Source organism: Cetorhinus maximus, chromosome 4 (genome assembly GCF_964194155.1).
Source record: "Cetorhinus maximus chromosome 4, sCetMax3.hap1.1, whole genome shotgun sequence".
NCBI classification, from domain to species: Eukaryota; Metazoa; Chordata; class Chondrichthyes; order Lamniformes; family Cetorhinidae; genus Cetorhinus; species Cetorhinus maximus.
This window is the reverse complement of record NC_135882.1, coordinates 137,305,151-137,327,464: the sequence shown is the minus strand read 5'-3', so window position 1 is coordinate 137,327,464 and position 22,314 is coordinate 137,305,151. Positions and strand designations below refer to the sequence as shown.

General features: G+C 44.3%; 1 protein-coding gene across 1 annotated transcript in view; it reads left to right on the top strand.

The window, feature by feature from the left end:
* Nucleotides 1-15,769: 15,769 nt before the first annotated feature.
* Nucleotides 15,770-22,314, top strand: part of ptpn23a (protein tyrosine phosphatase, non-receptor type 23, a) — a 109,683-nt gene continuing 103,138 nt past the window's right edge. Inside the window, exon 1 of the mRNA XM_078540910.1 lies at nt 15,770-15,879. Coding sequence (XP_078397036.1) covers nt 15,796-15,879 — 84 coding nt within the window. The 5' untranslated portion in view covers nt 15,770-15,795. The remainder of the gene's footprint in view (nt 15,880-22,314) is intronic.

Sequence of the window (22,314 nt, the reverse complement as noted above, 5' to 3'; positions counted from 1 at the left end):
TGCCTGGATGGGATTCCCTCCCAGTTCCCACCCTCCCCTATCTTGGAGCGATTTTATACAGGGGTGCGCAAGGTCTCAGACACGAAGCCCACCCTTGCCCCAATTAAGGCCCTTAAGTGGCCACTTAAGGGCTGTTTCCCACCCAGCTTCAACCTCAATTCTTAGGCTGGTGGGCAGAATGACAGCTTAAGGGTGGGGTGGGGGGGAAGGCCAGAAATAAAGATAGTTGGGTCTTGGGCGGGAAGAGGGGGTGCCTCCATCAGAAGCCCCCTTCTGCCTGGGTCGCTCTCTCTCCTTAAGACCTGGTGTCCTTTGGACCTCCCTCCCCTCCCCTTGGTCTATCCTCCAAGGCCCCAATCGCTCCCCTGGCGAACCCCTAGGCATCCTATCCTCCCTACCCTGAGACCCCTACCTTGTCCTCTGGGTCCTGGGACTTTGTGCCAGGCAGCTCCTTTCAGTGCCTTTTCTGGCCACTGCAGCACTGTGCCTGGAGGGACTGGAGAGTTCTCCAATGCGGGACTTCCTCCCAAGTGAGGGCAGAAGTCCCGCCTTATGCCAATCAATGCTCATTAGAGCATAAAATGGCATCGTAGTGAATCCCCACTCTTTCATTGAAAAAAACCACAGAATCACAGAATCATTCTAGTGCAGTAGGAGGCCATTCGGCCCATCGTGCCTGCACCACCTCTCTGAATGAAAAACTCACTTTGTGCCATTCTCCTGCTTTCTACTTGTATCCCTGCACATTCTTCCTTTTCAGGTATCAGTCTAATTACCTTTTAATGCTTCAATTGAATCTGCCTCCACCACACACTCAGGCAGTGCATTCCAGTCCTTAACCACCCGCTGCATGAAAAAGTCTTTCCTCATGTTGCTTTTGCTTATTTTACCAAGAGGTTTCTTCTTTAGGTAGAATTCACTTACGAGTTAACACTGTGGAAAGCAGTCATGATCCAATCGGCAGTAAAAATGGTGTCAAGTATGACAGAATGGATTAGGCTTTGATTGGAATCTGCACTGCAGAGATATCTGAGGCAAAATCTGGGTAGCACTGGATTGCATTAAGTAGGGAGTCAGTGCTGAGACTTCATTAAGAGCTGGAGAATTTTTAGGGACAGTTGTTTTTATTATTTTTCGCCACTTTCTTCCAAAATAGGAATAGAAGAAAGAATAGAATGAGGCAAGAATCAGCTATCAATCTTGCTTGTCACAAAACCTAATACCCCTCAATCGTCTACTCACTCAAATTTCTATCTAAATCTCCCTTAGATTTTTTCCACACTATTTGTGGTTGGATTGTCTACTCCTGATTATATTTCTTATCCCTTTACACACAGATTTATTTCTGTTTCAACTTTCAAATCATTTCTCTACTAGAGATGTCCTTACCACGTCAACACACTTATACTCACAACCACATTTGGCTAGTTTAGCAGATTTTCAATCCACCTCCGAAGTCTGACTCCTATTTCCTGCCCTCCTACCTTGTGTTTTAATTGTCTACGTGACATTATTAAAAATGAAGTATTTCACATCTGTGAAATTTTCTTCAGAGAACTCCAGTAATTGTGTCAGGAAAAATGCCAGTATAGACCAAAGCTGACTCTTTTATATCATACCTTATCAATCTAGTTACTTCATGGTCCCTTTTTTCAGGACTCATTTCAATAATTTACTCACAGCAAACTTACAGGCCTGTGGTGTCCAGGATCATCCCGATGTTTGATTTTGGGTATTTGAGAATTAGGGTTTTGGGTTATGGTCTGTGTTCACATTAGGATTAAAGTTAGGATTTGGATTAGGGTGAGTTTTGGGATTGTTCCTTGCTATCCTAAATTTATTTTCTATTTTAGAGCTCCTAACTAGGTATTCCTTTGCTGATTTTTATATTTGTTTTGGTTGACTGTGATATCCATAGTTTTATACTTTAAGAGAAAGCTCAGGTAATGCTGTGATCACATTCACAGGTGCCCTCCAACTCCAAATGACTCTGTGGAGTTTGCAGGACTATTGGTGTGGGACATCATGTGCAAGGTGCTGACTAAGTGCCGGTGTTACCATGGGCACATCTTGCCCCTCTCACCATACTACAAACTCTGGCATCTGATCTCCATCAAAGTGGAGGACCCCTCGACCACCTCTGAGACTCTATGCCTTTTGGTCTCTTGGTAAGGAGTCAATGTGCCTCATCGCACTCAGTCTACCAGCCTCCAATGGGTTTGTTATGAACTGGTGAATTGGATAATTGCAGAGGGAAGGCCCCCACCACAATGCTCCTCCAACGTAAGTGCCATGATAAATAGGAACACTGAAATTTCACCCCTTACAAGGTCAAATAGGAATTCCCATACTAAGGTCTGGACCTAGGCATCTGGGACGAGGGCTTTTTCCTAGGTAAGCGCTTCAAAGTGGGCAAATGGAGTTGAGGCAGAGATCAGCCATGACAGGGGTGTTAAACATTTTGATCCAAGAGCCACATCTGCGTATAGAAGTTGTATGGGGTCCAACCACAAACTCTCAAGAAACAAATAATTATACCAAAGATAAATTTTGGTACAATTAAACATAAAATCTTTATTTTTATGATCATTAAACCATCACAATGATGCACTAAATAAAATAACAAAACCAATTAAACGTACCCTCTTTTTCACGCCCTCTCGGCTTAATGTGAATAATGCAGTTGTTCACTCTTCTTTACAATGGCATCAAAGTCCAGTGTCACTCTTTTTCTCTCTCCACAGATGTTACCTGACCTGCAGAATACTTCCAGAGTTTTCTGTTTTTATTTCAGATTATCAATATTTTACTTTTGTCTTGCCAATATAAAGGCTGATCTACAATACAGCATTGCAAGAACCACCGAGAGAAAAACAGTAAAAAGAAAAAAAACTGTGGAAAGACCAAAAGGCATCTCAGAGACAGACACCACATCTTGTGGGGAGCACAGAGATCTGTAACCTCTCTTCACCTCTCATTCCTAGTGCTGGCACTTAATAACCTCATGGCACATTTCAAAAGTGCATCTGTAATCTGCTCCACAGCTGTTAGGAAACATGTTCCTAATTTCCAATTTTTTTAAAACACAAAACCCTAACCTGCAACCACATAGTCTTCACTTTTTATTACATTCATTATCCTTCTTCTAAAAATCTAAAGTTTAGTTTCACCTCTGGAAGAAACAGAGGTGTTTTTTCAACTCTAATTTTCATAAGTGCATAAAGAACTAATCACTGAGATGCCCATCTCAAAATGTTAAACCGAGATTGCTTGTGGAGACCTTCAGATATCCATATCTTGGGACTTACTGTTATACTTGGATATTTCCTGTCCACTAACAGAATTACAGATCAAGTTTTTGCTGGGTGTACAAATTTGCTACCTTCTGGTTCTTTTCCCAATTACTTTAAATCTCTGTCTTCTGGTTAACGATCCTTCTCCCACCAGAAACAGTTCCTCCTTGTTTACATAATAAATACCCTTAATGATTTTGAACACCTCCATTAAATCTACCCTTACCTTTCTCTGCTCTAAGATGAACAACCCTAGATTTTCTCAACTCCTCACTTAACTAAAGTTTTACAAGCCTCATATCATTATAAGTGTAGCTACAGGAAATTATGTGGGCATGATTAGCTCATTTGGCTAGAAATGTGGCTCAGGAAGTGCCAACAACATAGGTTCAATTCCTATTCCAGATAGATTTAGGACCTATCTCCTCACCCTGCCCCTGGGAGTAGAAGACAATGACAAACCACTTCTGAAAACAAAAACTGCCAAATGGAAATGGCTCAGGATGGAACAGCAACTAAGGACCTGCCTTTGAGAAGAGAACAAATAAATAGGAAATTGTAATATAAAAACTTGACAGATACACACACAAGGGCAAGATTTTAAAAATAGATTATATACCTATAATCATTCTAGTTGGTAAAGGCACTCTTCAGTGTATTATTATGCCAATATACACCTGAAAAACCCAGGCGCAAATCCTGAACTGCCAGTACCCATGGCACCAGACTTAAGAAGAATCAGCACCTTCAGTGAAGGAATGAGAAAATTGGGGGAAAAAAAACTATAGAAGAGTTGATTTGACTTCTCACAAAGAGTATTAAAACCCAAGTGAAAAATAAGTTGGTTTTGAAATTATAACTGTATATACTTGAAAGACCAAAATGCAAATCAAAACTGTAGTAATCTAACAAGTAATCTTTAATGCACACTTCCCTACCTGAACATTTTGGCATTACTTTTGCATTCAAACGTGCTCAAAAATGATCAAATGTTATAATTTGGAATGAGTCTTTCATGTAGTCAGCAGCACTGTACCATCTTTGACATCAAATGCGATCAAAGGCATCAAAGGTGCTCAAAGACAAAAGGTGCATAGAGGCATCAAAATTAAGCGCCCAAAGGCATTAATTTTGCTCAAAGACATGAAGTGCACTTCAAGGCATCAAGTGAGCTGGAAGGCATCAAGTAAGCTGGAAGGCATCAAGTAAGCTGGAAGGCATCAAGTAAGCTGGAAGGCATCGTGAGCTGGAAGGCATCAATGGAGCTGGAAGGCATCAAATGTGCTCAAAGGCATCAAATGTGCAACAACTTGCACTGAAAAATACAAGGGAATTACTACTTCAATAATATCTGAAATTATTATGTTTTTTAAATTTAGGGACAGAGGGGATGGGGGTACAGTGTGGAGGGGGGTGGGGTACAGGAGGGAGAGGGGGCAGAAGAGGAAAGGAGGGGAAGGGGGAACCGAGGGAGAAGGGGAGGAGGGGGAGGAGATGCAGAGAAGGAGGAGAGGGAGAGATGGGGAGGAGAGGGAGAGATGGGGAAGGGGGAGAGGAGGGGTCAGAGGAGAAAGATTGGGGGAAGAGGGGAGGAGATGGGGTGAGGGGAGAGAAGGAGAGGACAGGGGGAGGAGAGAGATGGAAAAATGGAGGGGGGAAAGGGGGAAGGAGAGAGGGGGGGGGAAAGGATGAAGAGAGAGGGTGAAGAAATGGGGAGGAGGGAGAAGAGGGAGAGGGGAGGGGAGGAAACATAGAAAATAATAGGAGCAGGAGTAGGCCATTCGGCCCTTCGAGCCTGCTCCGCCATCCATTACGATCATGGCTGATCATCCAACTCAATACCCTGCTCCCGCTTTCTCCCCATATCCTTTGATTCCTTTTGCCCCAAGAGCTAGATCTAACTCCTTCTTGAAAACATACAATGTTTTGGCCTCAACTACTTTTTGAGGTAGCGAATTCCACAGGCTCACCACTCTCTGGGTGAAGAAATTTCTCCTCATCTCAGTCCTAAATGGTCTACCCCATACCCTCAGACTGTGACCCTTGGTTTTGGATTCGCCCATCATCGGGAACATCTTTTCTGCATCTACCCTGTCTAGTTGTGTTGGAATTTTATAGGTTTCTATGAGATCCCCCCCTCATTCTGCTGAACTCCAGTGAATATAATCCTAACCGACTCAATCTCGCCTCATATGTCAGTCCCGCCATCCCAGGAATCAGTCTGGTAAACATTCGCTGCACTCCTTCTATAGCAAGAACATCCTTCCTCAGATAAGGAGACCAAAACTGCACACAGTATTCCAGGTGTGGTCTCACCAAGGCCCTGTATAATTGCAGCAAGACATCGCTGCTCCTGTACTCGAATCCTCTCGCTATGAAGGCCAACATAACATGTCTTCTTTGCCACCTGCTGCACTTGCATGCTTACCTTCAGCGACTGGTGTACAAGGACACCCAGGTCTCGTTGCACATCCCCCTCTCTCAATTTATAGCCATTCAGGTAATAATCTGCCTTCCTGTTTTTGCTACTAAAGTGGATAACTTCACATTTATCCACATTATCCTGCATCTGCCATGCATTTGCCCACTCACTCAGCTTGTCCAAATCACACAGAAGCATCTCTGCATCCTCCTCACAGCTCACCCTCCCACCCAGCTTTGTATCATCTTCAAATTTGAAGATATTACATTTACTTCCCTTGTCTAAATCATTAATATATATTGTGAATAGCTGGGGTCCCAGCACCAATCCCTGTGCTACCCCACTAGTCACTGCCTGCCATCTGGAAAAAGACCTGTTTATTCCTACTCTTTGTTTACTGCCTGCCAACCAGTTTTCTATCAATCTCAATACACTACCCCCAATCCCATGCGCTTTACTTTTGCATGCTAATCCCTTATGTGAGACTTTGTCGAAAGCCTTCTGAAAATCCAAATAAACCATATCCACTGGCTCCCCCTCATCAACTCTACTAGTTACATCCTCGAATAATTCCAGTAGGTTTGTCAAGCATGATTTCCCTTTTGTAAATCCATGCTGACTCTGTCTGATTCTGCCACTGTTTTCCACGTGTCCAGCTATTAAATCTTTTATAATGGACTCTAGAATTTCCCCCACTACTGACGTCAGGCTGACTGGTATATAATTCCCTGTTTTCACTCTATCTCCCTTTTTAAATAGTGGGGTTACATTAGCTACCCTCCAATCTGTAGGAACTGTTCCAGAGTCTATAGACTCTCGGAAGATGACCATCAATGCATCCACTATTTCTAGGGCCACTTCCTTAAGTACTCTGGGATGTAGATTATCAGGACGTGGGGATTTATCGGCTTTCTATCCATCAATTTCTCCAACACCATTTCCCTACTGATACTGATTTCTTTCAGTGCCTCCCTCTCACTAAACCCTGTGTTCCCCAACATTTCTGGTATGTTATTTGTGTCCTCCTTTGTGAAGACAGAACCAAAGTATGTATTTAGTTGGTCAGCCATTTCTTTGTTCCCCATTATAAATTCCCCTGTTTCTGACTGTAAAGGTTCAACATTTGTTTTCACCAATCTTTTTCTCTTCACATACCTATAGAAACTTTTACAGTCAGTTGTTATTTTCCCCACAAGTTTACTCTCGTGCTCTATTTTCCCCTTCTTAATCAATCCCTTGGTCCTTCTTTGCTGAATTCTAAACTGCTCCCAATCCTCAGGTCTGTTGTCTTGTCTGTCCAATTTGTATGCCTCTTCCTTGGGTATAATACTATCTCTAATTTCCCTGGTAAGCCATGGTTTGGCCAACTTTCCTGTTTTACTTTTGCGCCACACAGGAATAAACAATTGTTGCAAGTCACCCATGTGTTCTTTGAATGTTTGCCATTGCCTATCCACCGTCATCCATTTAAGTAATGTTTCCCAATCCATCATAGCCAACTCGCGCCTCATACCGTCGTAGTTTCCTTTATTAAGATTCAGGACCCTGGTCTCAGATTCAACTATGTCACTCTCCATCTGGATGAAGAATTCTATCATGTTATGGTCGCTCGTCTCCAAGGGGCCTCACACAACCAGATTGCCAATTATTCCTTTCTCGTTACGATATCCAGTCTAGGATGGCCTGTTCTCCAGTTGGTTCCTCAACGTATTGGTCCAGAAAACCACCCCGTATACAATCCAGGAATTCTTCCTCTACGGTATCATTACTAACTTGATTTGCCCAATCTATATGCAGATTAAAGTCACTCATAATTACAGATGTTCCTTTATTGCATGCGTCTCTAATTTCCTGTTTAATACCATTCCCAACATCACCACTGCAGTTTGGGGGACTATATACAACCCCCACTAACGTTTTTTGCCCCTTAGTGTTTCTCAGCTCTACCCATACACATTCTACATCGTCGGAGCTAATATCTTTCCTCACTATTGCGTTAATTTCCTCTTTAACCAGCAATGCAACTCCACCGCCTTTTCCTTTTTGTCTGTCCTTCTGAAATACTGAATACCCTGGATGTTCAGTTCCCATCCCTGCTCACCCTGCAGCCAATTCTCCCTAATCCCGACTATATCATACTTTTTTACATCTATTTGCGCGGTTAATTCATCCACTTTAATGCTCCTCGCATTAAGGCAGAAAGCCTTAAGGCTTGTCTTTTTCACATTACTTGTCTCGTTCCCACTATTTTTCACTGAGGCCCTGCTTGATTCTTGCCCTTGATTTCTCTGCCTATCACTTTTCTTATTCTCCTTTCTGTCTTTTGTTCTTGTCCTTGATTCCCCGTCCTCTGATTCCTTGCATAGGTTCCCATCCCCCTGCCATTTTAGTTTAAACCCTCTTAAACCACTCTCGCAAATATTCCCCCTAGCACATCAGTCCCGGTCCTGCCCAGGTGTAATCCGTCCAGTTTGTACTGGTCCCACCTCCCCCAGAACCTGTCCCATTGTCCCAGGAGTCTGAAACCCTCCCCCTCACACCATCTCTTCAGCCACATACATTCGATATATCCTGCTATTTCTACTCTGACTAGCACGTGGCACTGGTAGTAATCCTGAGATCACTACCTTTGAGGTCCTACTTTTCAACTTACTTCCTAACTCCCTATATTCTGCTTTTAGGACCTCATCCCTTTTTTTACCTATGTTATTTGTACCAATGAGTACCACGACCACTGGCTGTTCACCCTCCCCCTTCAGAATGTCCTCAGAGCCGCTCTGAGACATCCTTGACCTTAGCACCAGGGAGGCAACATACCATCCTGGAGTCTCATTTGTGGCCATAGAAATGTCTATCTATTCCCCTTACAATTGAATCCCTTATAATTATTGCATTCCACATTTTTTACTCCTCCCCCGTGCAGCAGAGCCAACCATGGTGCAACCAATTTGGCTGTTGCTGCTTTCCCCTGAGAGGCCATTCCCCTCAACAGTATCCAAAGCAGTATATCTGTTTTGCAGGGGAATAGCCACAGGAGATTCCTGCACTGCCTGCCTAGTCCTCTTGCTCTGCCTGGTGGTCACCCATTCCTTTCCTGCCTGTGGACTCTTAGCCTGTGGTGTGACCACCTCTCTATATGTGCTATCCACAATACTCTCCACCTTGCAGATGCTCCACAGTGTCCCCAGCAGCCACTCCAGCTCCAAAACCCGGGCTTCCAGGAGCTGCAGCTGGAGACACTTCCCGCACACATGCTGGCCCCGGGCACTGGAAACGTTCCCGGCTTCCTACACAGAGCAGGAGGAGCACACCACAGCTTTGAGCTCTCCTGCTATGACTTACCCCTTTAAATTAAATTAAACCTTTTGGAAGATACTTAATATCAAATAATATCAATTATTCTAGGGACCTTCTTCCCTGCTCCTCGCTGTTACAGAATATAGCCCTTACAAACAAGATAAGATCTTAAAAACTATGAGCGATAAAAGTAGTAAATACTTACCTGGACGTACTTATCATACTCAAAGGATCACCTCATTCCCTCCTCACCAAACTCCCTCAGTCACCAAACCCCAACTTAAGCACTCAACTGCAGCCCAAAGCAGCAACCCAGTGCAGACAAAGTCAGCACTGTAAGATGGCCTGTTTTTATACTCTCTGAATCTAGCCTCTGAAAACTGGCTTATCTAATTAACTAGATGTAGCTGCAAGCAGAGCCTGTATAAACCCTGTTTTAAAGCTGGCCTAAAACTCACCTTCTTCCAACCCAAATAGCAACTTTTATTTAATTACTAAATTAAAGAAAGACTAGACTTTAGATAGAGATTAACCCTCAAGTTCCCTGAGTCACCAAACTCCAACTTAAGCACTCTACTGCAGTCCAAAGCAGCACTCCAGTGCAGAAGAGGGGGAGGGGATGGGAAAGAGGGGGAGGGGATGGGGAAGATGGGGGAGGAGACGGGGAAGATGGGGGAGGAGATGGGAAAGAGGGAGGGGGGAGATTGGGAAGGAAGGGGGAAGAAAGCTGGGGCGGGGTGTGGAGTGGTAGAAAATTGCTCCAGGGAGGAGCGGTAGGGTAGAAAATTGCTGCCCTTCAGCAGGAAATTCTAGGGGATATTTTCCACACTGATGTGCAAGCATGCGCCAGGATGAAGTGCTCAAGTCTCATTAGATCTTCAAGATAGATGGAAGTGAAGTATATCAAGTTATATTGAGTTTACAGCACAGAAACAGACTACTGGATCCAATTGGTCCATGCCACCATTTATGCTCCACATAAGCCTCAGCCCAGCTTATTTCATCTAAGCATATCCTTTCTGCAGAGGCAGAAAACAGGAAACTATAGGCCAGTTAGCTAGACGTCTGTTGTGGGTAAGTTGTTAGAATTGATCATTAAGGTGGTTATAGTTGGGCACTTAGAAGCGCTCAAGGCAATTGGAAAGAGTCAGTGTGGTTTTATGAAAAGAAAATCATGTTTAACCAATTTATTGGAGTGTTTTGAAGGAGTAACATGCGCAGTGGGTAAAGGGGATTTCCAGAAGGCGCTATATCAGATAAGGTGCCATATCAAAGGTTATTACAGAAAATAAAAGTGCATGGTGTAGGGGGTAACATATTAGCATGGATAGAAAATTGGGTGGCCGGCAGAAAGCAGAAAATATGCATAAATGGGTCTTTTTCAGATTGGCAGGATGTGACGAGTGGAGTCCCACGGGGGTTTGTGCTGGGGCCTCAACTTTTTATGATTTACATCAATGACTTAGATGAGGCGAGTGACGACATGGTAGCTAAATTTGCAGATGACACAAAGGTAGGTAGGAAAGTATGTTGTGAAGAGGACATGAGGAGGTTGCAGATGGATATAGATAGGTTGAGTGAGAGGGCAAAGATCTGGTAAATGGAGTTTAATGTGGGAAAATGTGAAGTTATTCACTTTGGCAGGAAGAACAAAAAACCAGAGTATTACTTAAATGGAGAACGGCTGCATAATTCTGAGGTGCAGAGGGATCTAGGTGTTCTAGTACATGAGTCACAAAAAATTAGTATGCAGGTACAGCAAGTAATTAAGAAGGCTAACGGAATGCTATCCTTTATTACAAGAGGGATTGAACATAAAGGTAAGCATGTTATGCTTCAGTTACACAGAGCATTGGTGAGACCACACCTCGAATATTGTGTGCAGTTTTGGTCTCCTTATTGAAAGAAGGATATAACTACATTGGAGGCGGTTCAAAGGAGGTTCACAAGATTGATACCTGCAATGAATGGGTTGTCTTATGAGGAAAGGTTGAACAGATTGGGCTTGTTTCCACTGGAGTTTAGAAGATTGAGGGGTGATTTGATTGAAGTATACAAGATACCGAACGGCCTTGACAAGGTGGTTGTCGAAAGGATCTTTCCTCTTGTGGGGAGTCCAGAACTAGGGGGTACTGTTTTAAAATTAGGGTCACCCTTTTAAGACAGAGATGAGGAGAAATTTTTTCTCTCAGAGGGTTATGTGACTTTGCCTCAGAAGGTGGTGGAAGCGGGGTCACTGAATATCTTTAAGCAGGGGTAAATAGATTCTTGTTAGGCAAGGGAATCAAAAGGTTATTAGGGTTAGATGGCAATGTGGAAATCGAAACACAAGAAGGTCAGCAGGCTCGAGGGGCCAAATGGTCTACCCTGTTCCTATTTCTTATGTTATGTTCTTTTATTCATTTCTCCACCATGAATTATGATAATATCTTGAATGCACTTTCTAATGTCATTTAGGACATTAGAAGCATGTACACTGCTCTGGGTCTGGAGTCACATATAGTCCTCACCTGGTCTGGCCTACACGTGACTTCACACGCACAGCAATGTGGTTTACTCTTAAATGCCCTCTGAAAGGCATAGCAAGCCTTTGTATCAAACCACAGCGATGTTGAAAATGAATGAAATTGGGCATTGACTTAGGCACTAGAAACAAGAATAACAAACCCAGCCCTGTCGACCCTGCAAAGTTCTCCTTACTAATATCTGGAGGCTTGTGCCAAAAATTGGGAGAGCTGTCCCACAGATTAGTCAAGCAACAGCCTGACATAGTTATACCTTACAATGTCCCAAACACCACCATCACCATCCCTGGGTATGTGCTGTCCCATTGGCAGGAAAGACCCAACAGAGATGGCAGCACAGTGGTACACAGTCAGGAAGGTGTTGCCCTGGGGGTCCTCAAAATTGACTTCGGACCCCATGAATTCTCATGGCATCAGGTCAAACACGTGCAAGAAAATCTCCTGCTGATTACCACCTACTGCACCACTCCCCGCCCTCCCTCAGCTGATGAATCAGTACTCCTCCATGTTGAACGCCAGTTGAAAGAAGCACTGAGAGTGAAAAGGGCACAGAATGCACTCTGTAAAGAACATATCTTTTTATTTTCGGTTAGAATGTGGATTTTAAAATTACAATGGCTGCAGGTCGAAAGACAGATCCACTGGAACAGGATGAGATATATATACAATGTTGCAGCCCTGGTACAGAGTCTGCCATGAAAGACAGGATAGTGCCAGAAAGGAGTCCAGGACCATGAAAGCTGCCTGACAACAGCATTTTAATTGGCTCCTGACCAGGTGACCAGGGTTTGTGTAAAGAACAGTGCAGCTGAATAGCTCCTAGCCTGAAAGGAAAAAGATCTAAAACCTCTCTCTCCTGTGTGTGTAAGATTCCAGTAATCATACAAAAATAGCTAGCTGGCTTTTTCTTCTCATATCTCTATAACCTGCTCTCTCTCTGAAGGCCCCTGTCAAGAGGCAAAAGGGGGAAATCACTGTTAGAGACATCAAAAGACAAGTGTTCAACCAGTGAACTAAATACTGAAAGTGCTGGAAGACCACCTCGTGTTATCAACAAGAACTGAAAAGAATTTGGAAGACATCGATCAAAATCAACTCATCGAATCCTGTACTCCAGAATTGGAGTACAGAATTGAACTGTTTTTATCTCATCCTTAAAATCCATGTTTCTGTGTGTCCTGCAGGAATTTAAGGGGGTAGAGTTTAAGTTATAGTGTTAGAAATTAGCAGTTCATATTTCTTTCTTTTGCCACTGGTTAACAACAGTTTGTTCAACAAACAGTTATTTACTTATTACGTTTACAAACCTGATGCTCGTATTGTTAACCTAAATTAAATAGTTAGGTAGAATTGGGGCAATCTGGTAGGTTGATCAAACTTTTTTACATTTCTCGCGGCTCGGGGAACAGTGGAGCTTGATATTACAGAACACTATCCCCAGTGAGTCGTGACAATTCTGGGCGGGGTACTTCAATGTCCATCACCAAGAGTAGCTTGTTAGTGCCACTACTGACCGGGTTGGCTGAGTCGAAATGGGCATTGTTGCTAGAAAGGGTCTGCGGCAGGTGGTGAGGGAACCAACAAGAGGGAAAAACCTACCTAACCTCATCCTCACCAATCTAACAGTCACAGATGCATCTGTCCATGACAGTATTGGTAGGAGTGAACTCCGCACAGTCCTTGTGGAGATGAAGTGCTGCCTTCACATTGACGATACCCTCCATCGTGTTGTGTAGGGTGCCAAACAGTGGAAGCAGCATGCAATAGACAGAGCTAAGTGATCACACAACCAATGGTTGATCTAAGCTCTGCAGTCCTACCATATACAGTCGTGAATGGCAGTGAACAATTAAACAACTAACAGGAGTAGGAGGCTCCCCAAATATCCACACCCTCAGTGCAAAGGATGAAGCATGTTGAAACATCTTCAGCCAGAAATGCCAGCTAAATGATCCATCTTGGCCTCCTCCTGAGGTCCTCAGCATCACAGGTGCTAGTTTCAGCCAATTTGATTCACTCCATGTAATAAATATCAAGAAACAGCTGAAGGTACTGGATACTGTAAAGGCTAAGGGCCCTGACAACATTTTGACAATAATACTGAAGACTTTTACTCCAGAACTAGCAGCACCCCTAGCGAAGCTGTTCCAGCACAGCTCCAACACTGACATCTACCCAGCAACGTGGAAAATTGCCCAGGTTTGTTCTGTCCACAAAAAGCAGGACAAATCCAATCAGTCAATTACAATCCCATTAGCAAATTGTTGATCATCAGCAAAGCGATGGAAGATGTCATTGACAGTGCTATCAAACAGCACTTACTCAGCATAACTTGCTCATTGACGCTTAATTTGGATTCTGCCAGGGCCACTCAGCTTGTGGGTCCCTCGCCCCCCAACCCGCCCACCCACTCGCTCACTCTCCCCTCGCCCACCTGCCCCCTCTCCCACCCGCTCCCTCTCCCTCTCCCCCCCGCCAGCCCGCTCCCTCTCCACCCACCTGGTCCCTCTCCCCACCGCCTGTTCCCTCTTCCCCCCCGCCCCCTCCACCCCCCCCCCGCCCATCCCCTTTCCCTCCCCACCCGCCCCCTTTCCCACCCCGACCGCCCCCTTTCCCTCCCCTTCTCCCTCGCCCGCTCCCTCTCCCCCCCGCCCCACCCCTTCTCCCTCCCCCGCTCCCTCTCCCCCCACCCCACCCCTTCTCCCTCCCCACCCTCTCACGCCCGCTCCCTCACACTCCCCCCATGCTCCTCCACTCTCCCCCACCGCCCGTCCACACCCTCTCCCCCCCACCCACCCGCCCACTCCCTCTCCCCCCCCACCTGCCCTGTCTCCCCCCTCCCCCACCACCCGCCCACTCCCTCTCCCCCCACCCACTCTCCCTCCCCCTCCTTCTTCCCCACCCACCTGCTCCCTCTGTCCCCCACCCACTCCTTCTCTCCCCCACCCACCCATCCCCTCTCTCCCCCACCCACCCACCCCCTCTCTCCCCCACCCGCCCACCCACCCCCTCTCTCCCCCACCCACCCCCTCTCTCCCCCCACCCACCCACCCCCTCTCTCCCCCACCCACCCACCCCCTCTCTCCCCCACCCACTCCCACTCTGCCCCGCACCCACCCACTCGAATGGCACCCCATCCACCACCTTAAAAATTCACTCCCTGCCACAGCAGCAGCAGTGTGTACCATCTACAAGATGCACTGCAGGAAGTAACCAAGGCTCCTTCGACAGCACCTTTGAAACCTGCGATCCCTATCACCTAGAAGGACAAGGGCAGCAGATGCATGGGAAACCACCACCTGCAAGTTCCTCTCCAAGTTCCTCACCATCCTGACTTGGAATTATGTCACTGTTCCTTCACTGTCGCTGGGTCAAAATCCTGGAACTCCCTTCCTAACATCAATGTGTGTGTACCTACAATACATGGACTGCAGCGGTTCAAGATGGTAGCTCACCACCACCTTCATAAGTGCAATTAGGATTGGGCAATAAATGCTGTCCTAGCCAGCCACGTCCATGAATGCATATAAAAAAAAATGTTGGGGTATGGGGGAAAGTATAGGGACTGCGACTAATTCGGTTGCTATACCAAAGGGCTGGCACAGGCACAACGGGTTGAATGGCCTGCTTTTGTGCTGTATCATTTTACTGTGGTCAGAGAGTGGAGTTCAACATGTGCAGGGATGTCAGGTCAGGTAGGTTTTTTTTGGCATTTTGTAAGCATTTTCAGATGCAGTGATAATTTTTTTGTAAAGAGCTCTGGCCTGTTAGAGATTAAATAAACCACTAATGTTAATAAAAGAGAGCTTGCTCTAAATCTATTAGTTTTCTAACTTTTGCCAGTTCTCATGAATGGTCACAGACCTGAAAATGTTAACTCTTGTTTCCCTCTCCACAGATTCTGCCATCACCTGCTGTGTATTTCCAGCATTTTCTGTATTTGTTGTAGATTTCCAGCCTCCGCATTATTCCATTAATAAAAATTTGAAGAGAAATTGCAACTCATGATTTTTATGCCAATTCTCTTGATTTTTAGGAGTTTTTCTTTTGATTTATGAGAGGGTTCGAGCGGCATGACTCAAATTCAATTTTAATATTTCGTTACTTGTCGCAATCCCTTCCCTTAAGTGGTGGAGACAGAAGCTTCCAGCAATCCTCGGGCTGAACTACAAGTCCCAGAATGCCCGCCGGCTTCCCAATGATGTCACATTCGCTGGTAGGAGCCCGACTTCCGGTTGGTCCTGGTCGCCCTCTCAACATGGAGGCCGTGCCGCGGATGCCGATGATCTGGCTCGACTTGAAGGAAGCCGGGGAGTTTCCTTTCGCCAGCGCCGTCCGACAGGTAAATAACAACGACGAAGAATGGGGTGAACGGCGAGAACATACTCGGTATTCTCCATCTCAGTCTCATTGTTTTGAACACTAGTAAGGCCAGGGAGTTCAAGTCGGCAGGGAGGGAGGAGGCTTGTGTCACTCGGGCCTCCAAGAATATTTTTGCTGAATCCCAGTGACTCCCAACAACCTGACTCAGGCCCTGTTTCGCTGTTGCTGCCCTTCAGCACAACTCTTGATATTTTACAAACAATCACATTTTTCTATGTGTATGTTCCACCTTTCAGACATTTTAAAGTTTTAGAATTTTTGTTTTACAAATTGATTTGTTGTCCCTTTTTTCGCCCTATCATTCTGTAGCCATTGACTTCATCCCTCTTCCTGGCAGCTGTCTGAGGCTGAACCAGCCCATTTGTAACTTTAGTGTTATACTCGACCCGTGATAGGCTTCAGACCGCATCCACACCATCACACTATGGCTAGTGTGTCAGCTGTGGCTCAGTTCGTAGCAACACCGAGTCAGAAGGGTGTTGGTCCAAATCTCACTCCAGGACTTGAACAGAAAAATCAAGGCTGCAGTACAGTACTAAGGGAGGTGTAGCCTTTTGGATGCGACATTAAATTGAGGCCTGGTCTGCCCTCTCTGGATTCAATGGATCTTTTTTGTTTTAATTCTTTTATGGGATGTAGGTGTCACTGGCAAGGCCAACATTTGGTGGTGGTGAGCTGCCTTCTTGATCAGCTGCAGTCCATGTGGTGTAAGTACAGCCACATTGCTGTTGGGAAGAGAGTTCCAGGATTGTGATCCAGCGAAGGATGCAGTGAAGGAATGGTGATATAGTTCCAAGTCAGGATATGATGTGTGGCTTGGAGGGGAGCTTGCAAGCAGTGGTATTACCATGTGTCTGCTGCCCTTGTCTTAGGTTGTAGCAGTTGTGGGTTTGAAGGTGCTGTCAGAGGAGCCTTGTTGAGTTGCTGAGTGCATCTTATATATAGAACACACTGCTGCTAATGTGCATTGGTGGATGGGTACCAATCAAGCGGACTGCTTTATTCTGGATGGTGTCATGCTGCACAAGTGTTGTTGGCACCGCACTTGTCCAGGCAAGTGAAGAGTATGCCATCACACTCCTGACGTGCCTTGTAGATTGTGGCCAGGCTTTGGGGAGTCAGGAGGTGAGATACCCACCTCAAAATTCCTGGTGTCTTACCTGCTCTTGTAGTCACAATATTTATAGTGCTGGTCTAGTTCAATTTCTGGTCACTGGTAACCCCTGGAATGTTAATGCTGGTGGATTCCGTGATGGTAATGCCAGTGAATGTCATGGGGAGATGGTTAGATTCTCTCTTGTTGAAGATGGTCATTGCCTGGCACTTGTGTGGTGCAAATGTTACTTGCCATTTATAGCCCAAGCCTGAATGTTGTCCAGGTCTTGTTGCATGCGGACACTGACTGCTTCAGTATTTGAGGAGTTGTGAATGGTGCCGAACATTGTGCAATCATCGGCGAACACCCTCACTTCTGACCTTATGATGGAGGGAAGGTCATTGATGAAGTAGCTGAGGATGGTTGGGCCTAGGACACTATCCTGAGGAACTCCTGGAGTGATGTCCTTGGACTGAGATGATTGCCTTCCAACAACTGCAGCCTTCTTCCTTTGCCCTAGGTATGAGTCCAACTATGGCACTACCATTGATTATGGCATATAAGTCAACTCCTCGTATAAGACTACCCCACTTTCTCTGTGCCAAAATGCTTGTTTAGGCCTATACGTGGCATATAATTCAGCCTTCTCCCCTTTTCTGGTAAGAAATTTCCTCAGTCCACCTGGATTATACCAATTTCAAAAGCATTCTTGTTTTAAAAATGTTGAAATGCTCTTAAATTGTATGAATTCAGTCATACCATGGGGAAACATTGCTGAACTTTATAGTTAAATGAAAAAAAATCTAAAACTTTAAAAGTAATCATTTATTGAAGCCATGTTGTGAATTTACAATAAAATATATGCTAAATTTTTCCTCCCAGTTATTAACATTTTTCTTACTGTTTTATGTGACCTGTTTTAAAAAAAAAACCCAATGGACAAAGCTCCAGATTGATGGTCCAATATGTTGTTTTTCTACTGACAGATTATAATAGAGAGGGAGGGAAAAGCTGGAATTTTACCATAGAATTTTATATATATGTTCGGTTCATCTCTCGTTTCCTTTGCTGGGTGCAGATAGACGTGCGGAAAGTACTTAATTTTATTTCTGCACAAATATCTATTGCAAGGTGCCAGAACAAACTGGATTTATTAAATAAAATATTGAAAATATTCCTCCTCTCCCAAAAAGTGTTGAGTTTGGCGTTGCCATCTTTCCAAGTGAGTGGTGCACAATTTTTTAGTGCCTCCCAAAGGAGACGAGTCCAAGTATTTACATTCCTTTTGCTGCTTGGCTTGATACGTTTAACACTCGGCGTATAAGTTGACTCTTATTTTTGAAAGGACTTTTCGAAGCTTCAACAGTCAACTTGATCTATGGTATTTTGAAGAAGAGCAGGGATGTTCTCCCAGATGTCCTGATGAATATTTATTCCTTGATCACATTACTGTTGTGGGTGCTTGCTGTGTGCAAATTGGCTGTCAGGTTTCCCACACCGCAACAGAGATTACACTTCAAAAATACTGAATTGGCTGTGAAAGGCGCTGTGAAGGCAATTTTTCAAATTCTGGCCTTTGAGCATCCCTGATTTTAATTGCTTCACATTATTGGCCATGCCTTCGGCTGACAAGGCCATAAATTATAGAATTCCTTCCCTAAATCTCTCTGCCTCACTAGCTTGCTTTCCTCCTTTAAGATGCTTCTCAAAACCTATTTGACCAAGCTTTTGTTCATCTGCCCTAATATAATCTTATGTGGTTGGTTTTTTATCCATTCATGGGATGTGGGCTTCGCTGGCTGGGCCAGCATTTATTGCCCATCCCTAATTGCCCTTGAGAAGGCGGTGGTGTGCTGCCTTCTTGAACCACTGCAGCCCATGTAGTGTTGGTGCGCCCACAGTGCTGTTAGGAAGGGAGTTCCAGGATTTTGACCCAGCGATGTCAAATTTGGTTTCATAATACTCCTGTGAAGTACTTTGGGATGTTTTACTCTTATAAAGGTGCTATATACATAGAATGTGTATATATATATATATATATATATATATATCTCCTCTGTACATCTGTATTCTATATTCTCTCTCTTTATATGTATATATAATTTTAGATATATATTTTCCAGTTGTTAAATTTTGGACAATGTGCTTTTCAATTAGTTTAATTTTGTTTTCTTATTTATTTTCAATAAGTCTCAAATGTAATTTTTCTACTTGCCAAATTCCAGATTTTGGTTTGGATTTGGAGTGAATTTGTTAGGAAATGTTGAATTTAAAGCTGATTTTGTTCTCAACCCATAAACTCTATTTTGAGAAGTTAAGCTATTAATTTGGTCATGTGTATACCCAAAGCTAACTTTAATAACAGATTTAGTCACATATGAAGATAAGAATTAGGAGCAGGAGTAGGCCACTTGGCCCCTTGAGCCTGCTCTGCCATTCATTAAGATCATGGCTGAACTGATTGTAACCTATACTCCACATTCCTGCCTACCCCTGATAACCTTTCACCCCCTTGTTAAGCAATAATCTATCCAGCACTGCCTTAAAAATATTCAAAGACTGCTTCCACTGCCTTTTGAGGAAGAGAGTTCCAAAGCCTCATGACCCTCTGAGAGAAAAAATTTCTTCTCATTTTGTCTTAAATGAGCGACCCCTTATTTTTAAAAAGTGACCCCTAGTTCTAGATTCTCCCACAAGAGGAATCATTCCCTCCACATCTACACTGTCAAGACCCCTCAGGATCTTAAAAGATCTCAATCAAGTCACCTCTTACTCTTCTAAACTCCAGTGGACACAAGCTTAAGCTGTCCAACCTTTCCTCATAAGACAACCTACCCATTCTGAGTATTAGTCAAGTAAACCTTCTCGTAAATGCGTTAGAAGCAGTTCAATTTTTCCTTAAATAAGGAGACCAATACTGTACTATACTGGTATCACCAGTGCCTGAATAACTGAAGCATGACCTCCTACTTGATTACAAATTGTAATGGTTCTCTCTGCTGAGGTACAGCTCTCACTACATTCAAGTCTCCTGTCATACTCCTCAAAAACCCACCCTTCGCTCTTCTGTCCTCGTAAACTACCACTCCATCTCCAACCCCCCCTTTCCTCTTCATTGTCTTTGAGCGTGTTGCCTCCCAGACCCATGCCTACCTTTCCCAGAACTGCGTGTCACATTTGAATTGTAATCAATCCCTCTTGCAATAAACGATAACATTCTATTGGCTTTCCTAATTACTTGCTGTACCTGCATACTAGCCTTTTGTGATCATTGCGTGAGGACACCCAGATCCCTCTGAACCTCAGATCTCTGCAATCTCTCTCAATTTATCTGAGATGACAATTTAGAACTTGGTCAGAACTAGGGTCTGCCTTGTCTGGTAGGGGGTCTGTAACCTAATGTGTAAACCTGTCTTCTCTCCTTATGGATGTTGCCAGTCCTGTAGCATTTCCAGTATATCCAATTACTAAGGAGTTAAAAAAGCATTGGCACTTAAAAGACTGCCAATTAACAGCTTATTATAGATTAGACTTGGTTTTGGATAATTACTGAATATTTCATTGTTTCATGATTCCCCCCCATCTCCATGCAGACACACATACCCTTGTGTCAATGGAACCAGACTATAGACATTGTATGCCTGATTTGTATTTTAGTTAGAATTGGGCCAGGGGCTTGAAAATGAGCAGTGACACTGAATCTCTCCTGACTAACGTAGGCTAGAACGTGGTAAAGAGCCAATTGCCTTTACTGCCGCTGTATGGCCTTCATCTTTACTGCCTAAAGTCCAAAGAATGTAGACTTGAATGCTTATGGCAGAGAACTGCTTTATCCATTTATCACCAGACCTGTCTGGACCACAAAAAGCAGTATTGGTCTTTGCCTGCTGCTAAAATTGCTCACTATTCCTGGATTATCCTTAAATGCTTGACTTCTCTTCATTGCAAATTGCCTTCAACCCCTCTCTTCTGTCTCACCTCCCACAGCATATGAGGAGCTCATGAGCTTCTTTATCACTATGACTAAGACCACCTGTTCGGCTAGCTTTGTTGCTTTCCTCCTTTCCAAGCCCACTGGGCTAAATTTCCAACGAGGCCTGTTCGAGCCTCAAACTTTCATCTTTCTGTAGCTTCTTTCTGATCTCCCCTTGTGACCTTTCTGAGTTCATCTTGTCCCTGAGACCCACCTTCTGCTTCCTTGATTCTATTCCCACCAAACTGCTGGCCACTTATCTTTAACTTCTTGGACCACTCTTTCTGGTCCACATGTTAACCGATATTGTCAATGGTTCTCTCTGCTGAGGTGCAGCTATCCCTACATTCAAGCCTCCTGTCACACTCCTCTTCTCAAAAAACCCACCCTTCGCTCTACTGTCCTTGTAAACTACCATTCCATCTCCAACCTCCTTTTCCTCTCCGTTGCCTTTGAACATGTTGCCTCCCAGACCCATGCAGACCTTTCCCAGAACTGCGTGTCACATTTGAATCATTGTTACCTGATGTCCTGCACAGATTTACCCATAGCTCCCTTCTATTTCTCACCTACATGCTGCTTCTTGGTGACATCATCCAAAATCGCAAAGTCAGGTTACATGTGCACTGAAAACCCCTAGCTCTATGTCATCAGCACCTCTCTTGACCCCACTACTGTCTCTAAATTGTCCATCTGACTTTATGACATCCCGTACTGGATGAGTAGAAATTTAATCCACATAAATAGAGGGAAGCCTGGAGCCAAGGACCACCAAGAAGTCCATTCCCTAACCACTGATTCCATCCCTCTCCCTGGGAACTGTCTAAGGCTGAAGCAGATTTTACAACCTTCATGTCATTTTTGACACTGAGATGAACTTTAGTGCCGTAACCAAGACTGTCCACTTCCACCCCCATAACATCACTTGACTTTTCCCTACCTCAGCTCATCTGCTGAAACCATGCCTTTGTTACCTTTAGACTTGATAATTCCAATGCTCTCCTTGATGGGCATCCATCTTTTACCTTTCATAAACTTGAGGCCATCCAAAACTTGTTGCCCATGACCAAATTCACCCACCACCTCTGTGCTCATTGACTGGCTTCCAGTCCAATAAAGCTTCAGTTATAAAATTCCCACCCTTGTTTTCAAATTCCTTCATCGTTTTGCCCTTCCCTATCTCTGTAACTTGCTATAAATCTCCGAGATTCTGAGATCTCTGCTCTTCTCCATTTCTGGCCTCTTGTACATCTGCTATTTAATAGCTCTGCGTTTTCACTGCCATGCCCCTAAGTTCCGGAATTCTCTTCATCAGTGGGTTCCCT